The sequence below is a fragment of the Electrona antarctica genome (genome assembly GCF_951216825.1).
Source record: "Electrona antarctica genome assembly, chromosome: 9".
NCBI classification, from domain to species: Eukaryota; Metazoa; Chordata; class Actinopteri; order Myctophiformes; family Myctophidae; genus Electrona; species Electrona antarctica.
The window spans coordinates 39,756,728-39,771,439 of record NC_136790.1 but is presented as its reverse complement, the minus strand read 5'-3'; the positions used below and the strand labels follow the sequence as shown (position 1 = coordinate 39,771,439).

The 14,712-nt window shown below is 43.9% G+C and overlaps 1 protein-coding gene across 1 annotated transcript in view; it reads right to left on the bottom strand.

Moving 5' to 3' along the window:
- The window catches only part of erc2 (ELKS/RAB6-interacting/CAST family member 2), a gene marked incomplete at its 5' end in the record, with an annotated part of 49,182 nt that extends 34,787 nt beyond the window's left edge, over window positions 1-14,395 (bottom strand). Inside the window, one exon of the mRNA XM_079509391.1 lies at window positions 13,721-14,395. Coding sequence (XP_079365517.1) covers window positions 13,721-14,395 — 675 coding nt within the window. The remainder of the gene's footprint in view (window positions 1-13,720) is intronic.
- Window positions 14,396-14,712: the final 317 nt, after the last annotated feature.

The following is a 14,712-nucleotide window of genomic DNA, read 5'->3' as shown; positions in this document are numbered from 1 at the left end:
ACACACACACACACACACACACACACACACACACACACACACACACACACACACACACACACACACACACACACACACACACACACACACACACACACACACACACACACACACACACACACACACACACAATCCTGGCACCAATAATTTCCTCTTTATAACATTTTAGCCCCACTAGTGAGATCATGCGGGCTCCAAAGATGGCAAGGCTGTTCGATTCAAACCACACTAGTGGGGCTTTTATACTCTGTTCCCAAAGCACAGTGATATTCCACTTCCTCCTGCCAGGCTGCCAGGGTTTGCTGAGGTTAGGGAACATTTTTCTCTTGCTCACTATTCCCCTTTTCCTCCCTCCGCATCTCTTACCACTTTGTCATCTCAACTGCAAGTACCCCTCCCCCTTTCCCCAATTTCATCCGCACTGTCTTTCTCTGGCCTGATCAATATTGTGTCTTCTAGGAGCTAAATTGGAGGAGGCAGTCCAATAAATCCATTTGCATAATTGTACAGAGTGTTAAAATTGACATTGGTCAATTCTTGGGTCCTCTTCACCACCACATCTCTGGCACAGCTGCACCAGCTACGAGAATCCTTCTGGGATCGGGTCATGACTCAGCAAATATTGGGGCAGTCTAGTCTAATTTTGTGTCCAGAGAAGTTTTCTCTTTCACTGCAGTTAAGTATCACATTCAGCATTCATGTTGGCACATTCGCGTCAACACTTTCCGCATTTGAAAATATGTTTTTGTCATATTAACCAGCCTGTTACTGTAAGTAATTAGCCTTAAGGCATTTGCATCTGGAGGGGATCGAGAGCTAGAACAGGTGGTGGAGGTGAACGGAATTACCCTGCCCGAAAGTGTGCTGTAGCATTCCACAAGGAAGCATAGGCCTTTACTGAGTCTGTTCTTAATATGTTAACGACATGACATTGTGACTGCAATTTGTTCCTGTTTGCGGATGACTCAGCTCTGCTGGTCTCAGACAGGGACAAATTACCTCGTACCATAATATAGAGGTGCATGCGTAGTCCACACATGTGCGTGTCACACATCATAAAAGGCCTTAAAAACAGGGCTGTTTACTGTACATATTTTAATTTTCGATGAGTTTCAATGAATTGAGTACAAAAGGACCCCAATGGAAACAAGCTAATAGGCTAAATCCTTTTAGTACTGTACTTCCCTGTGATTGTCCATGCAAACTGTGATTAAAGTATTCAATACTAAATAAATTCTAGTCTGTAACCCCCTGCCCCCATCTCTCTTACACCCGAGGACAATGGGAGCACTGTCAGTCCTTAGTCGTAGGGTTGGACCTTGACCTTGAAAAATTCTACATTTTACATTTTTATGATACTACTTCAACAATTCTAACTTTTTAAACTGCGATCACACAGTTAGTTTAAGCTGGTCAATTGAGCCTTCTGCCTAAAGTTTTTAAGTGCAAACTGAGACCCCCTTTACACGAGACCGGTGTTCATAGAAAACGGCAAAATAAAGTATCGTTTGCTAGGGTCCCTTTAGACGAGAACGGTGTTTTCAGGAGGTGATTAGCAACAAAGTGAAAACACCTCCCAGAGAGGAAATCTTTGAGAACGCCGTTTCCTCCCGTCTCCATGTAAACAGGCAAAACGGTGAATCCGCAAAACTTGTGACATCATGGCTCATGTCGGCTCACAACGCATAATTATGTTACATTGATGCAGAGCCATAATATTTGGAGTTCCTACAATGAGCAAGCCTCCCTCCTCCCTCAAAGCGCCGCTCATCAGCGATGGTGAATGTAAAACCATGATGTAAATAAAAAGCCTTGTGATAAGCAGCAGCAGCGTTTATGTAGCCTAATGTATGTATAAAATATAACCATCCCGTGGCGCTCGCTGCCTGCATGCCTCTGGGCTGCCTGTCAGCCTGTGTTACTCGATGTGTTAGTTGAAAGCAGGCAGAGGCGGCCACAACTCGGTTGTGTTCTGGAAGCGTCATTCAAAACTCTGATAGGGTTGCGCGAAGGGGGAGCTACCTGGTTCTTCTTCTTGTACGTGGGTGACTGGTCTATCTGGCAGTCTAACGCACAGTTTTCATAAAGTGTGCGTTCTCGTGTAAAGGGTCAATAAAAAATCAGAACGCAACGGGACTTTGCCGTTTTATCTGGAGACCGTCGCCGTCTGAAAGAGGCCTGAGATCTGACTTCTGCATCTTCTATTGGTATGTGTGCTGTACAGTATGTGAAATTCTCCTGTATGGTCGATACTCATGTCCCTGTGCACATGTCTACATGCATGGTGGGGAATCTGGGGATACTACCATGCATGCACGCAAACACACGCACACACACAAGCATGCACACACACACACACACACACACACACACACACACACACACACACACACACACACACACACACACACACACGCACGCACGCACGTACACACAGTCCACTAGAGCTCAGTTTATGAATTTGGAATTATGAGTTATTTGTATAATGTGACTCTACAAACTGGTCCTTGTGTTAAGATTTATCAGAAAATATGTCTATGAGGAGTCATTCGTACTCCTAGCTGTATCAATTATGGAATAAAGAAGAAGTCTGAATTTTGAATGCAGACCTCATTATATCCTAAATAGGTCTGCACTCAAAATTCTGATTGTTGATTTGAATATTATTCAGTACTGGCATCATTACACCGTAGTTATGTGACTCAACAGTGAACTTAGATTTACACAATAGCAATAGTTTACTTACTGTAAGTAGGGGGGGGGGGGGGGTGGTATAAAAATGAGGTGTTAAAACAATGTTCAATATCGCCCTAGCTCCAACATGCATGACTTCATGCTTATTCCACAGTTGCAGGTTCCTTGTGTGCGTGCGTGTGTGCGTCCATGCGTGTATGTGTTTTTGTGTGTCCTTAAATGGAACACAGACAGGTCTAAAGCGCTGACTCAGACCACCCTGCTGCTTGCTGCATTTTGTATGTGATGATGGCTGACAATATACTATTACACTCACAACCAACCCAGAAAAACCCAGCATTTATTCATCTGCACTTGGCCTGAGGAGAGTTGATAGGGTTTCAACCATCAATTATGTAATTATTAAATAATACAATCAATAGAATAATTGAATACGTTTTGTTCAATTATTTTATTGATTACTTTTTCTATTAATCAATTAAGGCGTGTTTTTAAAATCTATTTATTTTATATATCGTTGCTGTCGGGAGGAAACCACTTAACTCCATTTTTTATGTTTTTGATTTTCTTGAATAAATCAGTGCTGTTGAACACCCTTCATGTCTGTGTGTTGGTTAAATAAACATTGAACCTGTGGTTCCTCTGGAGAAATTGACTTATCTCCTCCGTGATAACATGGAAGGGTTCACGAAGGTATGGGAACCAGTCAGTGGACCCTTCTAGACTGCGCTTCAAAGTACCTTATTGAACGGTAGTGAATAACAAAGACTCTGGTGACCTGTAATGTACAATCATGTCAAGACTGTGGTGTACTCGTTTTGTCTTGTTTTGATTTTTTTTGTTTGTATTTTGTTTTTTGTCTGTGCATTGTAATGTCCGTATTGTGGTTGTTTTCCTATGTTGTGTTTAAAAAAGAAAAATGTGTGGTTCTATATACATTGAATGGCGATTGTTCAGCTGTGAAATTTCAGAGCCTCAATAAAAATACATTGAAAAAAAAACAAAAAAAAACATTGAACCAATGAAAAGTACTAAAAAGCGCTTCGGTTGGACCCTCATGCAAGTAATGGACAATATATAAAGTCACAATGCCAACTTTGATGAGGCAGTATTGCTTTGTTTTTAAAAATATATATAAGATTTTCTTCATTTCCTTCAAAATGAACATTGTGGAGTTAGGTGGTTTCTTCCCGACAACAGAGATATACAAATTACAAATAGGCTAAACGTGAAAACATTCAAAATGATTTCTTTATAATTGACTAAATCGATGAACCACTTCATCCCTATTTTATATTTTGTCATACAACAGTGTTGCGCAAAAATAGCCTGTCTACAAGCTCACATATCGCATCACAACACAGCTTGCTATTTTGTGGTATATATATTTAAACATTTTAATTAATTGATTTTGTTTTTCAAAAGATTATTTTATAAAAATATATTCTTTTTTTTATAATCAATTAAACCAATGGGTTTCAATAAGTGTAAATACAGGGATAGGCTAAAACGTAACTTGACTCTACGGCCGGGGTGAGTGCAGAAGAGGCGTTGCTGAATATCAATATTGAATGACTCTCTGGAGAATCTGGAGAGAACACTAGGAGGAATAACATTAAATAGCACATAGCAATACCTGTAGCATGGTTTTTAAATATTTGAGTATGATATATGCCTGTCACACTACTAATACGTTTCTCAAATTTTCTTCAAGACCAAATAACCGATGCCATATTAAAACCGATGCCATATAAAAAAAGTTTACATCACTGCAATATAAAAGTAAGCGTACAATATGCTGTGCAAAAATGCCATTGTTAAAATATAAGTGAATATAGTTAATGTGAATTAATCAACATAACACATTAATGTGCAGCGACAGAATTTGCAAGTTCAAATTATATCTTGAAATGAATAAGTAGTGCATACACAATTGTAAACTGTTCTGATTCATGCAAATGTATCTGTATATGAATCATTTTATGGCAAATGGGGGGGGGGGGGAGGGACTGAACTACATAAGACAAAGATATTGGATGAATTTGATATGTGATAAATAATTATATTTGACAATGCTGCAGACCTGTCACCATCTCAGGACAAATGAACCATCGGTTAACTTACAGGGACTGTCAGTGACAGATCTGGTCTTCATAACAGAGAAATATTAGCTATAACTCTCTCTCTCTCTCTCTCTCGCACGCACGCACGCACGCACGCACGCACGCACGCACGCACGCACGCACGCACGCACGCACGCACGCACGCACACACACACACACACACACATGCAAGCACGCACTACCCTGGCTAATAAGCCAGACTCAAATCACACTGTCGTGTGGTATTTGAGTCTGGAGATGCTGTGTATGGATCTTGTTTCCCGGGGGGCGGGTTCAAACATTTTCTCTTTGACGCAATTGGTCAGAGCTACTGTCAGTCAAAGGTCTCAAGCATTGAACGTCACTGTACCAAAGCCCGCCCATATTGCATACCGTGTCCCGATTGGCCACACCAGTTCTCTGGTGTAGGAAATGGGCGTACAATTGAGCCTCTCCAGACCGTAATCCGCCGGCAGGCAATTTTTTTTTTTGCCAACGGCTGATTCGGTCTGGCTTATTAGCCAGGCTAAGCACGCACAGGGAAGTCTTACAAGTCAAAATAGGACATAGTTGAAAAAAACCTAGTGGGAAAGCCAATGTGTGCGCGTCAATATGAAGAAGATATGTGAGCAAACTGCAAAGTCAGTGTCTGCCCTTCATTCTGCCCTTCATTCTCTATTACTTCATTCTCTATTTAAATTTCACAACAACCTATGATGAAGGCTTACAGCCACACAACCACTGCCCTTTGACACTGACCGTCATGTAAATGTAGCTGAGGTCCAGGTATACTACATAGATACAAAAAAGGTATTATTACTAAGTACAAAACGTATTCAAACTAAAACTCTCAATTCCAAATCTCATGATGGTATGTCACTGTGGTGTTCCCGCAACTGACTGACCCCACCGTGGCAGTGGAGAGTCACTTCAGTCATGCCCTGGGTAGCCTCACCACACAGATCCACGACAGCTTGTTACATCTTAGACAGACTATAATGCTACAACCGGAAGAGCGCCAGGATCAATGCCCTTAAACCATTAAGACCTGAGGCCGATTCTAAAAATGTCCTCTAAATCCTAACAGTTTTCTGGAAAATATGTGTTATATCAGTGGTTCTCAAACTTTTCATGTCAAGGAAGGACCAACCAAAATGTATTTGGCCACGGACCCCATCTGAAAACGTTTCAAATGCAAATATTTGATTTAAAAATGTTCACTTTAAAAACATATATATTCAAACAGATGGTTACCACTGCATATCCCTCTCTCTCTCTCTCTCTCTGCATGCCTCACATACAACTGAAGGGAGACAGGTAATGGCACAGTTGATAGGTCTTCATTGACTTCGCTGACATTCTCTCCTCTCATTTGCTTCCATGTCTCTTTTCTGCTCTGTACAGGTTCACTTTGTTTCTTTCTCTGGGTGTCGAGGCAGGCTTTTCTTCTACTGTACGCTAGCTCACCCGATCTAATCTAAAGCCCTGTGCTGGATGTGATGTGTGACGGAGACACTTCTGGGCTAACAAGATGTTCTGTCTGCATGCTTTTTTGTTCTTCAACCTTGCATGCAAATCTCAGACGTAATACATTATCACGTTATGCTCTCTGTCTGCTGTGCAGCATTTCTCCTCCCCGCCTCTCTTGTTTTCATCTCATCATCTCACTTGTTCCACTAAAAGCAGGAGCCATTTAACGAGATTGAACTTGGCTTTCACGAGGAGTTGTGGGATCCGCGAGCACATTGACTGTCCACATGATACTTCCTGTGTCCACACGGCATTGCATACGATATGGCATGACATCGTCGGTATAGTCCGAAGTATCAATACTGGTCCCCTCCCCCCTTTCATACAGGTCTATGCTATGGAAGGCTGTGATGAGTATGCATCCTGAATCCCCTTTCATACAGGTCTATGCTATGGAAGGCTGTGATGAGTATGCATCCTGAATCCCCTTTCATACAGGTCTATGCTATGGAAGGCTGTGATGAGTATGCATCCTGAATCCTACTATAAATGCGCCATGTCTCTGCGTGTCTGTCTGTCTGTCTGCGTGCGTGTGTGTACGGTTTTAATGCACGTAACTCGAGAACCGTTTGACCCACCGACGTCACATTCGACACACGCGTTCCACACCCCCACAGGGAGTACAGTGCCAGGTATCGAGTCGGTCGGACCCACGGTTCTCCAGAACTACCACAAAGGCTCTGGTCAGGCTCTGCCAGTGGGCCTAATGAGGCCAATTCCTTTCACCTGGGCCAGGCTCTGCCAGTGGGCCTAATGAGGCCAACTCCTTTCACCTGTGCAGTTTCCAGCCTCTGCCTCAGCCAATTGAGGCTCAACCAATCAGGCTCTGCCAGTGGGCCGAATTGATTGCCAAGTACACTTTTCAGTTTGCAGTCTTCACACACAGGCACATACACAGATCTCCATGTGGGACACCGGCTGACAGTTAAAACAGGTGCTATGACAACGTATATATACATTAGGTTCCCAAGTTGCATCGTTCCCAAGTAGGCCGGTGGCCGACTGCGACGGGCATGTACAGGTCTAGTACATAAAAAGATAAAAGGAACAAGAGTTATTTCTTACATATATGTAAGCTGTAGATAATGTTCGGTGACTGTCTCTATATAAAATGTATTCCAGTGATTCCCAAACTGTGGGATATTCCAAGTAGGCTCCCAAATATTTGACAAAACACTAAGATTTGAATGATAATATAACAGTGATATAAAAAAATAAAATAAAGTAAAAAGAAAAACCTTTAAAACCTAAATGTGTTTTCATTGTGAGACCGATAAGCAGTAACTCATGTTAGTTCCATTGATCCAAGCCGGAACACAATCCATTGATTGATCATTAAAATAAACATGCTCTGAAAATGCACACGGTCCACCTCTTAACACGGCAGCCGAATAATAAGAGGTCAGATGGGTGGACCACTTGAGATTTCCAAGTGCTATGCTGAATTCCATTTCTACAGAAGACATTACCGTATATCTGCATAGCAAATGTGTCAGTAAACCAACTATCATCATACCTGCGGTATGTACTGACTAATGGCTACAAAAGCTTTGAACACAGTTATAACATACTGTAGCTGTAAGTATCATTAAGTCACCTCATTGATACAATACTGAACTTATGAGTTCAGAGAAATCATCCTTCCACTATGAACAGCACAGTATTGGAGTACTACCAATTAAACATGTCAATGAATGCGTACAGTGTGTGCGCGCATTCCCACATCCTGTTCGTGACCATGTTGCTCCCACACATGAAGAGATGACTAAGACGCGCGCACACAGCCACGCACGCACGCAGCACGCACGCACGCACCCATGCACGCACGCACGCACGCACGCACACACATAGCGCGATTGATGCCTAAAATGGCATTGAACATATTTCGTCTACTGCTGTACTGTAGGGCTGTAGGATAACCCCCCCCATACCCAGACACATAGTGCTCCATTTTCGTTCGAGCATTCTAAATACACTATTTGGGGATTTAGCAGTGGGGAAGGGGTGTTCCCCCACTAAAGTTGGTATTTTGGTTACCTGTCTAATTCCCTAAAACACCTCTGTTACCCGTTACATTATGCATAGGTGTGGTTTGGGCGTTACAACAATTAAACCAATCACTGTGCCACATGCCATTGCCTTTAAGAGATCCCTTATCCGTTGCCCGTTATGCCCAGTGCTATTGCTCACTTGTGCTGCAATCGCCCGTATTACAAGTTCCCCTCTTGAAAAACATGCAGTTACTCTTACACCATGTCTATCTAGTGTAAAGGTGGTTGCACACTGGTACGTTTTTTTCGCTGCGTTTTGCAGATCCGAAAGTAGTAGGCTATCACTAGCTCAGCTGTCAGCAACACCCGACTAGACCCGACTAGACAGCTGCGGAAAACTGATAAAATTTACCCCGGTCCGGAAAAACGTTATACGGACGAAATATGTGGCGGCAGTGTGAAAACGTGATTGACATCAAGTGTTGGGTTTTTTTACGACCCAAAAAAAACACACCACACCTTTAGAGTAATGATGCATTTCTCAGGCCTAATTTTTCACAATATAAATTATTTATGACGTTTGCTTGCACTAACAGAGGCTTAAAGGCACCTGAGGCAAACTGCAAAGATCTTCTGTGAGACAGATGTGATGATTGGCCTAAAATGACTCTATAATTAATGAGGCAATTTGTTTTTCAGTCAGTCTCTCAACTAGCCCAATGGGTAGGGGCAAACCTTCCCACTAGAACCTTGCTTAGATCAGGACACATGCATCCACAAATCAAGATACAAATGAGCAGTTACAGTAACTAGACACATCTGCCTTATATTAGCTGACACACTTCATTAACCCTGGTGGGAGGGATGAAGATATCATTCACAGCATCGCAGCCAGAGATCTGAAACCAATCAATGCTAAAAGACAGACATGGAATCCTGCCATGATTGTACAGAACACACACTGTCAAAATCCTCAGCACTTATTTAACTCTGACAGTGTACAAATGTAACTAAATGGACTCTTCTGCACACTCTCTGGATTACATAACGATACAATTAACACAGGATTTTAACTGTAGTGTGTACGCATTGAAGCCCATGCTGTTGTTGTACATATTATAGTGAACATATTCAGCAACTACTTAATCAAGCTGAACAAACAAGCTCTTCTTACAATCAATATTTGCCAACACAGAGAACAGTGAATAACTGATATCATGAATAGCTGTAACTAAATCAGAGGCTGTGTACAGTATAGGCCTGTAGGTTCACATTTATCAAACACACTATAGGCTGCCACGCTAGATTTCAAATGTGAGGTCCCTCTACAGTATGTCCCCTCCAGGGATCTCCAGAGCTTGAGGGCATCCACTTGTGAAGCAGAAAATGCTGGGCATCCTAGTAGTCGTTATAGGTCATTTCCCCAAAGACCAGCTAGTGTACTGCAGACTGCAGAATGTTAGTGAAATAAGAGGAGTACAGTTGCGGGGCAAGCCCTCCTTTTCAATGTAGCCAAGATACAGAACACAATAATCAACAGGAATGACATTCACATACAGCAACATGAAAATACATGAAACAGAAGACGTTTAAATGTAAAACACACACACACACACACACACACACACACACACACACACACACACACACACACACACACACACACACACACACACACACACACACACACACACACACACACACACACACACACACACACACACACACACACACACACACACACTGTATGGTGGGAGTCAGTCAGACATCAGACTCATATATATAGTATCCTGCTGTAACCTTGAGAGGTGGAGTGACAGTGTCTGCTGCTGTGAGTAATGAATAGCTAGCCTGCTGCTGAGGATGTCGGTGGCCATCACTCAAGTAGCCTGATTTAAAAATCACACCTGTATGAAGTGAGGGGCGCTCTGATCATCATACATATATCACATTGCGTGCTCAGCCAATAGGAAAAGAGAAGGGAACCCGCACACTCATATGCTCCAAAAGGTATATTTTATTGACAACGTTTCGAGCCAAGGCTCTTCATCTGGTCAAACTCAAGATGTGAGTGATCCACCCACTTAAATAGACACCCACGGGTGTGTTGGTTCCACGGGTGGAACCAACACAACATGGTGAACCCAGCACCTCCACGAAGTGATGTGCGTATTTTACTATAGTTTCTGTGTGCTCAGCCAATCAAATCATCAAAAATGTCATTCCGGCCAATCACAATTTGCATCAATTTGCATCCGGCCAATCACAATTTGCAAACTGAACAAGAAGAAAAAACATACTTTTCTTGATCGACACGTTGCGAGACACTTTGTTGCCGAAACATAAATCAGGCCTCCAGACAGAGCTGAGGCCAACACCACAACCAGCTGGCACTTTTCAGCCACTGAAATTAGCTTGAGGCGTTTTGCAATTTGCTGCATCACGGCTCGCCTGGCCTCAAAACTCACAGAGCCCCGTCTAGTAATATGTGACACCTTCCTCATTATACCATTCATTTATTGTGCCATGCATTCTATTTGTCTGCAGCTGCAACACTGCACAAAACAATCTACTTTATATCCAACAGGTGTGTCATTGGTACAGGATAACAATTGATTTGTAGATCTATTCGGCTGAACAGAGCACAAGTTTTCAAAGTGGGGGCCGCCAAGGGGTGCCAAATGGAAAGGAGAGGAGAAAGAAAATAATAAGAAGGGAAAAACGAAATCAAAATTTTAAACGTGTGCTGCTTGGGGCCTGGCTGGATTGCATATGGGTTGCCTAAATGAAAGCAAACTCTTGGACAAAATCTGTAGGAGTATAGTAGCAAAAAGTGTGTTTGGAAGAAAACGCAAAATGGCAGAATGTGGCCGTGGCCTATATGGAGAGCGAGGATCCAAGGAATCCAGAGAAAAAAGATTTTGTACAACCTACGGCCAAAACGTGAAGTGGGCTGTTGTAGCAGCACCATGAGGCCAATTCAGTATTTAAGTCCGACGTCATTTTGTAGTGCTACGTTACGTCCGGGTCCAAGTGGCACCAGCTCCCGTCCGCATCTCATTGTAAATAGAATATCTAAACACGTGAATCTTTTTACAATGACGTTATTTTTCAGAAAGGAAGCCATTGAGGGTTAAAATCTTAATGCTTCCAACTCGAGTAGAATTATTAATGTTTTGTACAAGTGCTCAGTAAAATATTTCGGGGGCATATTTAGAATGTTTGCAGGCTTGAGTATGTTGAATCTAGTTTGCATTAATTAGGATTTAGTTGACACAATGAAATAAAATGGCGATAGTATTCCGTGTGGGGCAGACGTCCTGTCACAGCCAGATTTGGGAGAGCAGCGCAGCTTTGTTGTTGCGAGGAAAGCGGTAAAATGAGACTTTCGTGGTTGTTTTCGTCTCAGATTTAGTCCGACGGAGCGTCACAGTATAACTCAATGGGGACACAAAAGCGACACAAAAGTAGGACCCGGAAGTATCTCAGGAGGGGGCGCTCACGTCACAGCTAAAATACTGAATTTGAGAAATTTAGGGTGGAGGTTCATCCTTGGCCTATACTTGTGGGGCCTAATGTGGGGCCTACAATTTTGTGAAAAACAGGGCACTCCTGTAAATTTGGAAGCCAATCGTCAATCGGAATGGAATATGAAAAATCTGACAAATCAGACGGAGAATATTGTTAAATCTGATTGGCTCTACGCTGATTGGCTCTGATGATGATGCCATCTGGGCAGCCAAATTCAATTGTACAGAATAGATAAATGGACTGTATAAATGGACTGCATATAGCGCTTTTCTCCTAAGCGCTTTACATTACAATGTACTTCACATTCACCCATTCACAGTTCACACACCGATGGCGGAGGAAACCATCTAAGGCACCAACCTGCAGTTAGGGGTTCAGTGTCTTGCTCAAGAACACTTCGACACTTTGCCAGGAGGAGCCTGGAATCGAACCTTGAACCTTCGGATTCCAAGATGGCCACTAGTATACCTACTGATCCACTGCCGCCCCATAGGCTAGATGGCCAGTATACCTACTGATCCACTGCCGCCCCATAGGCTATATGGCCAGTATACCTACTGATCCACTGTATACCTACTGATCCACTGTATACCTACTGATCCACTGAGATGGCCAGTATACCTACTGATCCACTGAGATGGCCAGTATACCTACTGATCCACTGAGATGGCCAGTATACCTACTGATCCACTGAGATGGCCAGTATACCTACTGATCCACTGCCGCCCCATAGGCTAGATGGCCAGTATACCTACTGATCCACTGCCGCCCCATAGGCTAGGCATTTACCATATACTTTATACTGTATTGATTACAAGATAAGAGAAAAGAGATGGACACGACCAGTCATTGGTCCGACAACGACAACCTACCTCAAACCCTAACCTAACCATAACCGCAAGCACGGAGCAGCGCATGTTCACCAACCTTACCGCATGTTCGCCAACCTTAATCCGGTCGCTTTCCGCATGTCGGACCAATGACTGGTCGTAAAAGCGAACCCCCACATGCTACTACATGAAAAGAAAAGTGTAGAGCCTACTGAATAGCCAGAATAGGGACACTAGAGTTCATGTGGTTAAGGAGTGCCCCAACACGCACGCACGCACGCACGCACGCACGCACGCACGCGCGCACGCGCACACACACACACACACACACACAGTCACACACACACACACACACACACACACACACACACACACACACACACACACACACACACACACACACACACACACACACACACACACACACACACACACACATACACACACACACACACACACACACACACACACACACACACACACACACACAGAAGACAGCATGTGAAGCATGATGGTCTTTGGACTTACAATGAACCATGATGTTATAATTTAGCTGTTGGCAGGTTCTTGAAATACAATGGGTAAGAAATGCCATACCAGTCATGGATTCACCCAGTTGGCTTTCTCTCAAACAGTAGGCTATTATCAGAAACTACAGTACATACCCAGAATTAATTAATTTACAATGAACTGCTTAATGAATCAAATCAACTTATCTTATTCCATATTGTACTAGATCATGAAACAGTATACTGTATGTGAAATATTTGTAAACACACAACTCTTTCCAGAGAGGTTCAGCAATGCAGTTTGATTGAGATAACGTGTGATAATAGAGCAAGAGTACTCAGAGATTGACAAAGTGAACCTTTGGAGAAAAAAGAATGATGAGACGAGAAAAGCACAAGGAAGAACAGTGAGAGGGAGACTGACGGTGAAAGGCAGTGACCAAAGCAAAGAGAATGGATTGGGAATAAATTAATTAAATCCAGCGTTCAAATTAACTAGTGAATGTGAGGGTGTGCGGACGGGGCAACCGTACCTGACTCTCTTCATGGGTGACTCTCATCTGCTCTTTCAGGATGGAGGTGCGCGCCGCCTCTTCCTTGCGCATGATGCGCTCCTTCTTCAACTCAGGGCTCCAGAAGCTTTTGATGCTGTTGGTGGAGGAGCCCAGCTTGCTGTCCTTCAGGTCGAGCTCCCGGCGCAGCAGCTCGTTCTCCCTCTGCGTGTCCCGGAGTTGGGACTGCATCTCCAGGATCTCCCCGCCGCTGCTCCTCATGGCCTGCCGCAGCAGGGCAGAGGGCACGCCCTGGTGGTGGTGGTGGTGGTGCAGCATGGAGAGGGAGCCCAGGTCGCTGTAAGACAGGAGGTCGGCTTGGTGCAGCCCCACTGAGGCTATGTTGGGGCTGCTGCCCATGGCCGTGACGCGGCCTCCGTACATGGCCCGGCTGGTGGCACGCCCGATAGTCATAGTGCCTTTGGGGTAGGTGGCAGTAGAGCCCACCCCTTCGTGGTCGCTAAGATACATGGGCCCAGACGTGGCATAGGCAGCATTGAGGGACTGGATGTTCTCCATCGAGAGCGTCTTTCCCCCCGCACTACCCCCGCCCCCACTGTTGGCCCTCCGGTGGCCCAGTCTGGGGGACCTTGGCAGGCGCGGGGACCGTGCGGGGCTGCTCTCTATGTGGCCTACTGCTCTGGCACTGCCGTACATGTCCTGCACGGGGAGGTGTAACCGCCAAGAGGGTCCTTACCAGGGGCGCGCTGTAATGAGACTGCTCCGCTTCTCCCAATCACACATGAGTGGTTTATTGCATTGCCCGAAGAGGTGGAGCACTTCAAAGTCTGATCTGAGAAAACAGAGGCAAAGTAATTGTTAGATGAAAGGATAAAATGTGTCAGATGAAATAGACACAAGGCAGAAAAATAATATATGCGATGATGGGCTATGGCAGTGGCTTGGAGACAAACACTGACACCCTCTGCACGAGGTCAGGGTTATACTGTAGGGAGAAAGGGACAGCTTTATTG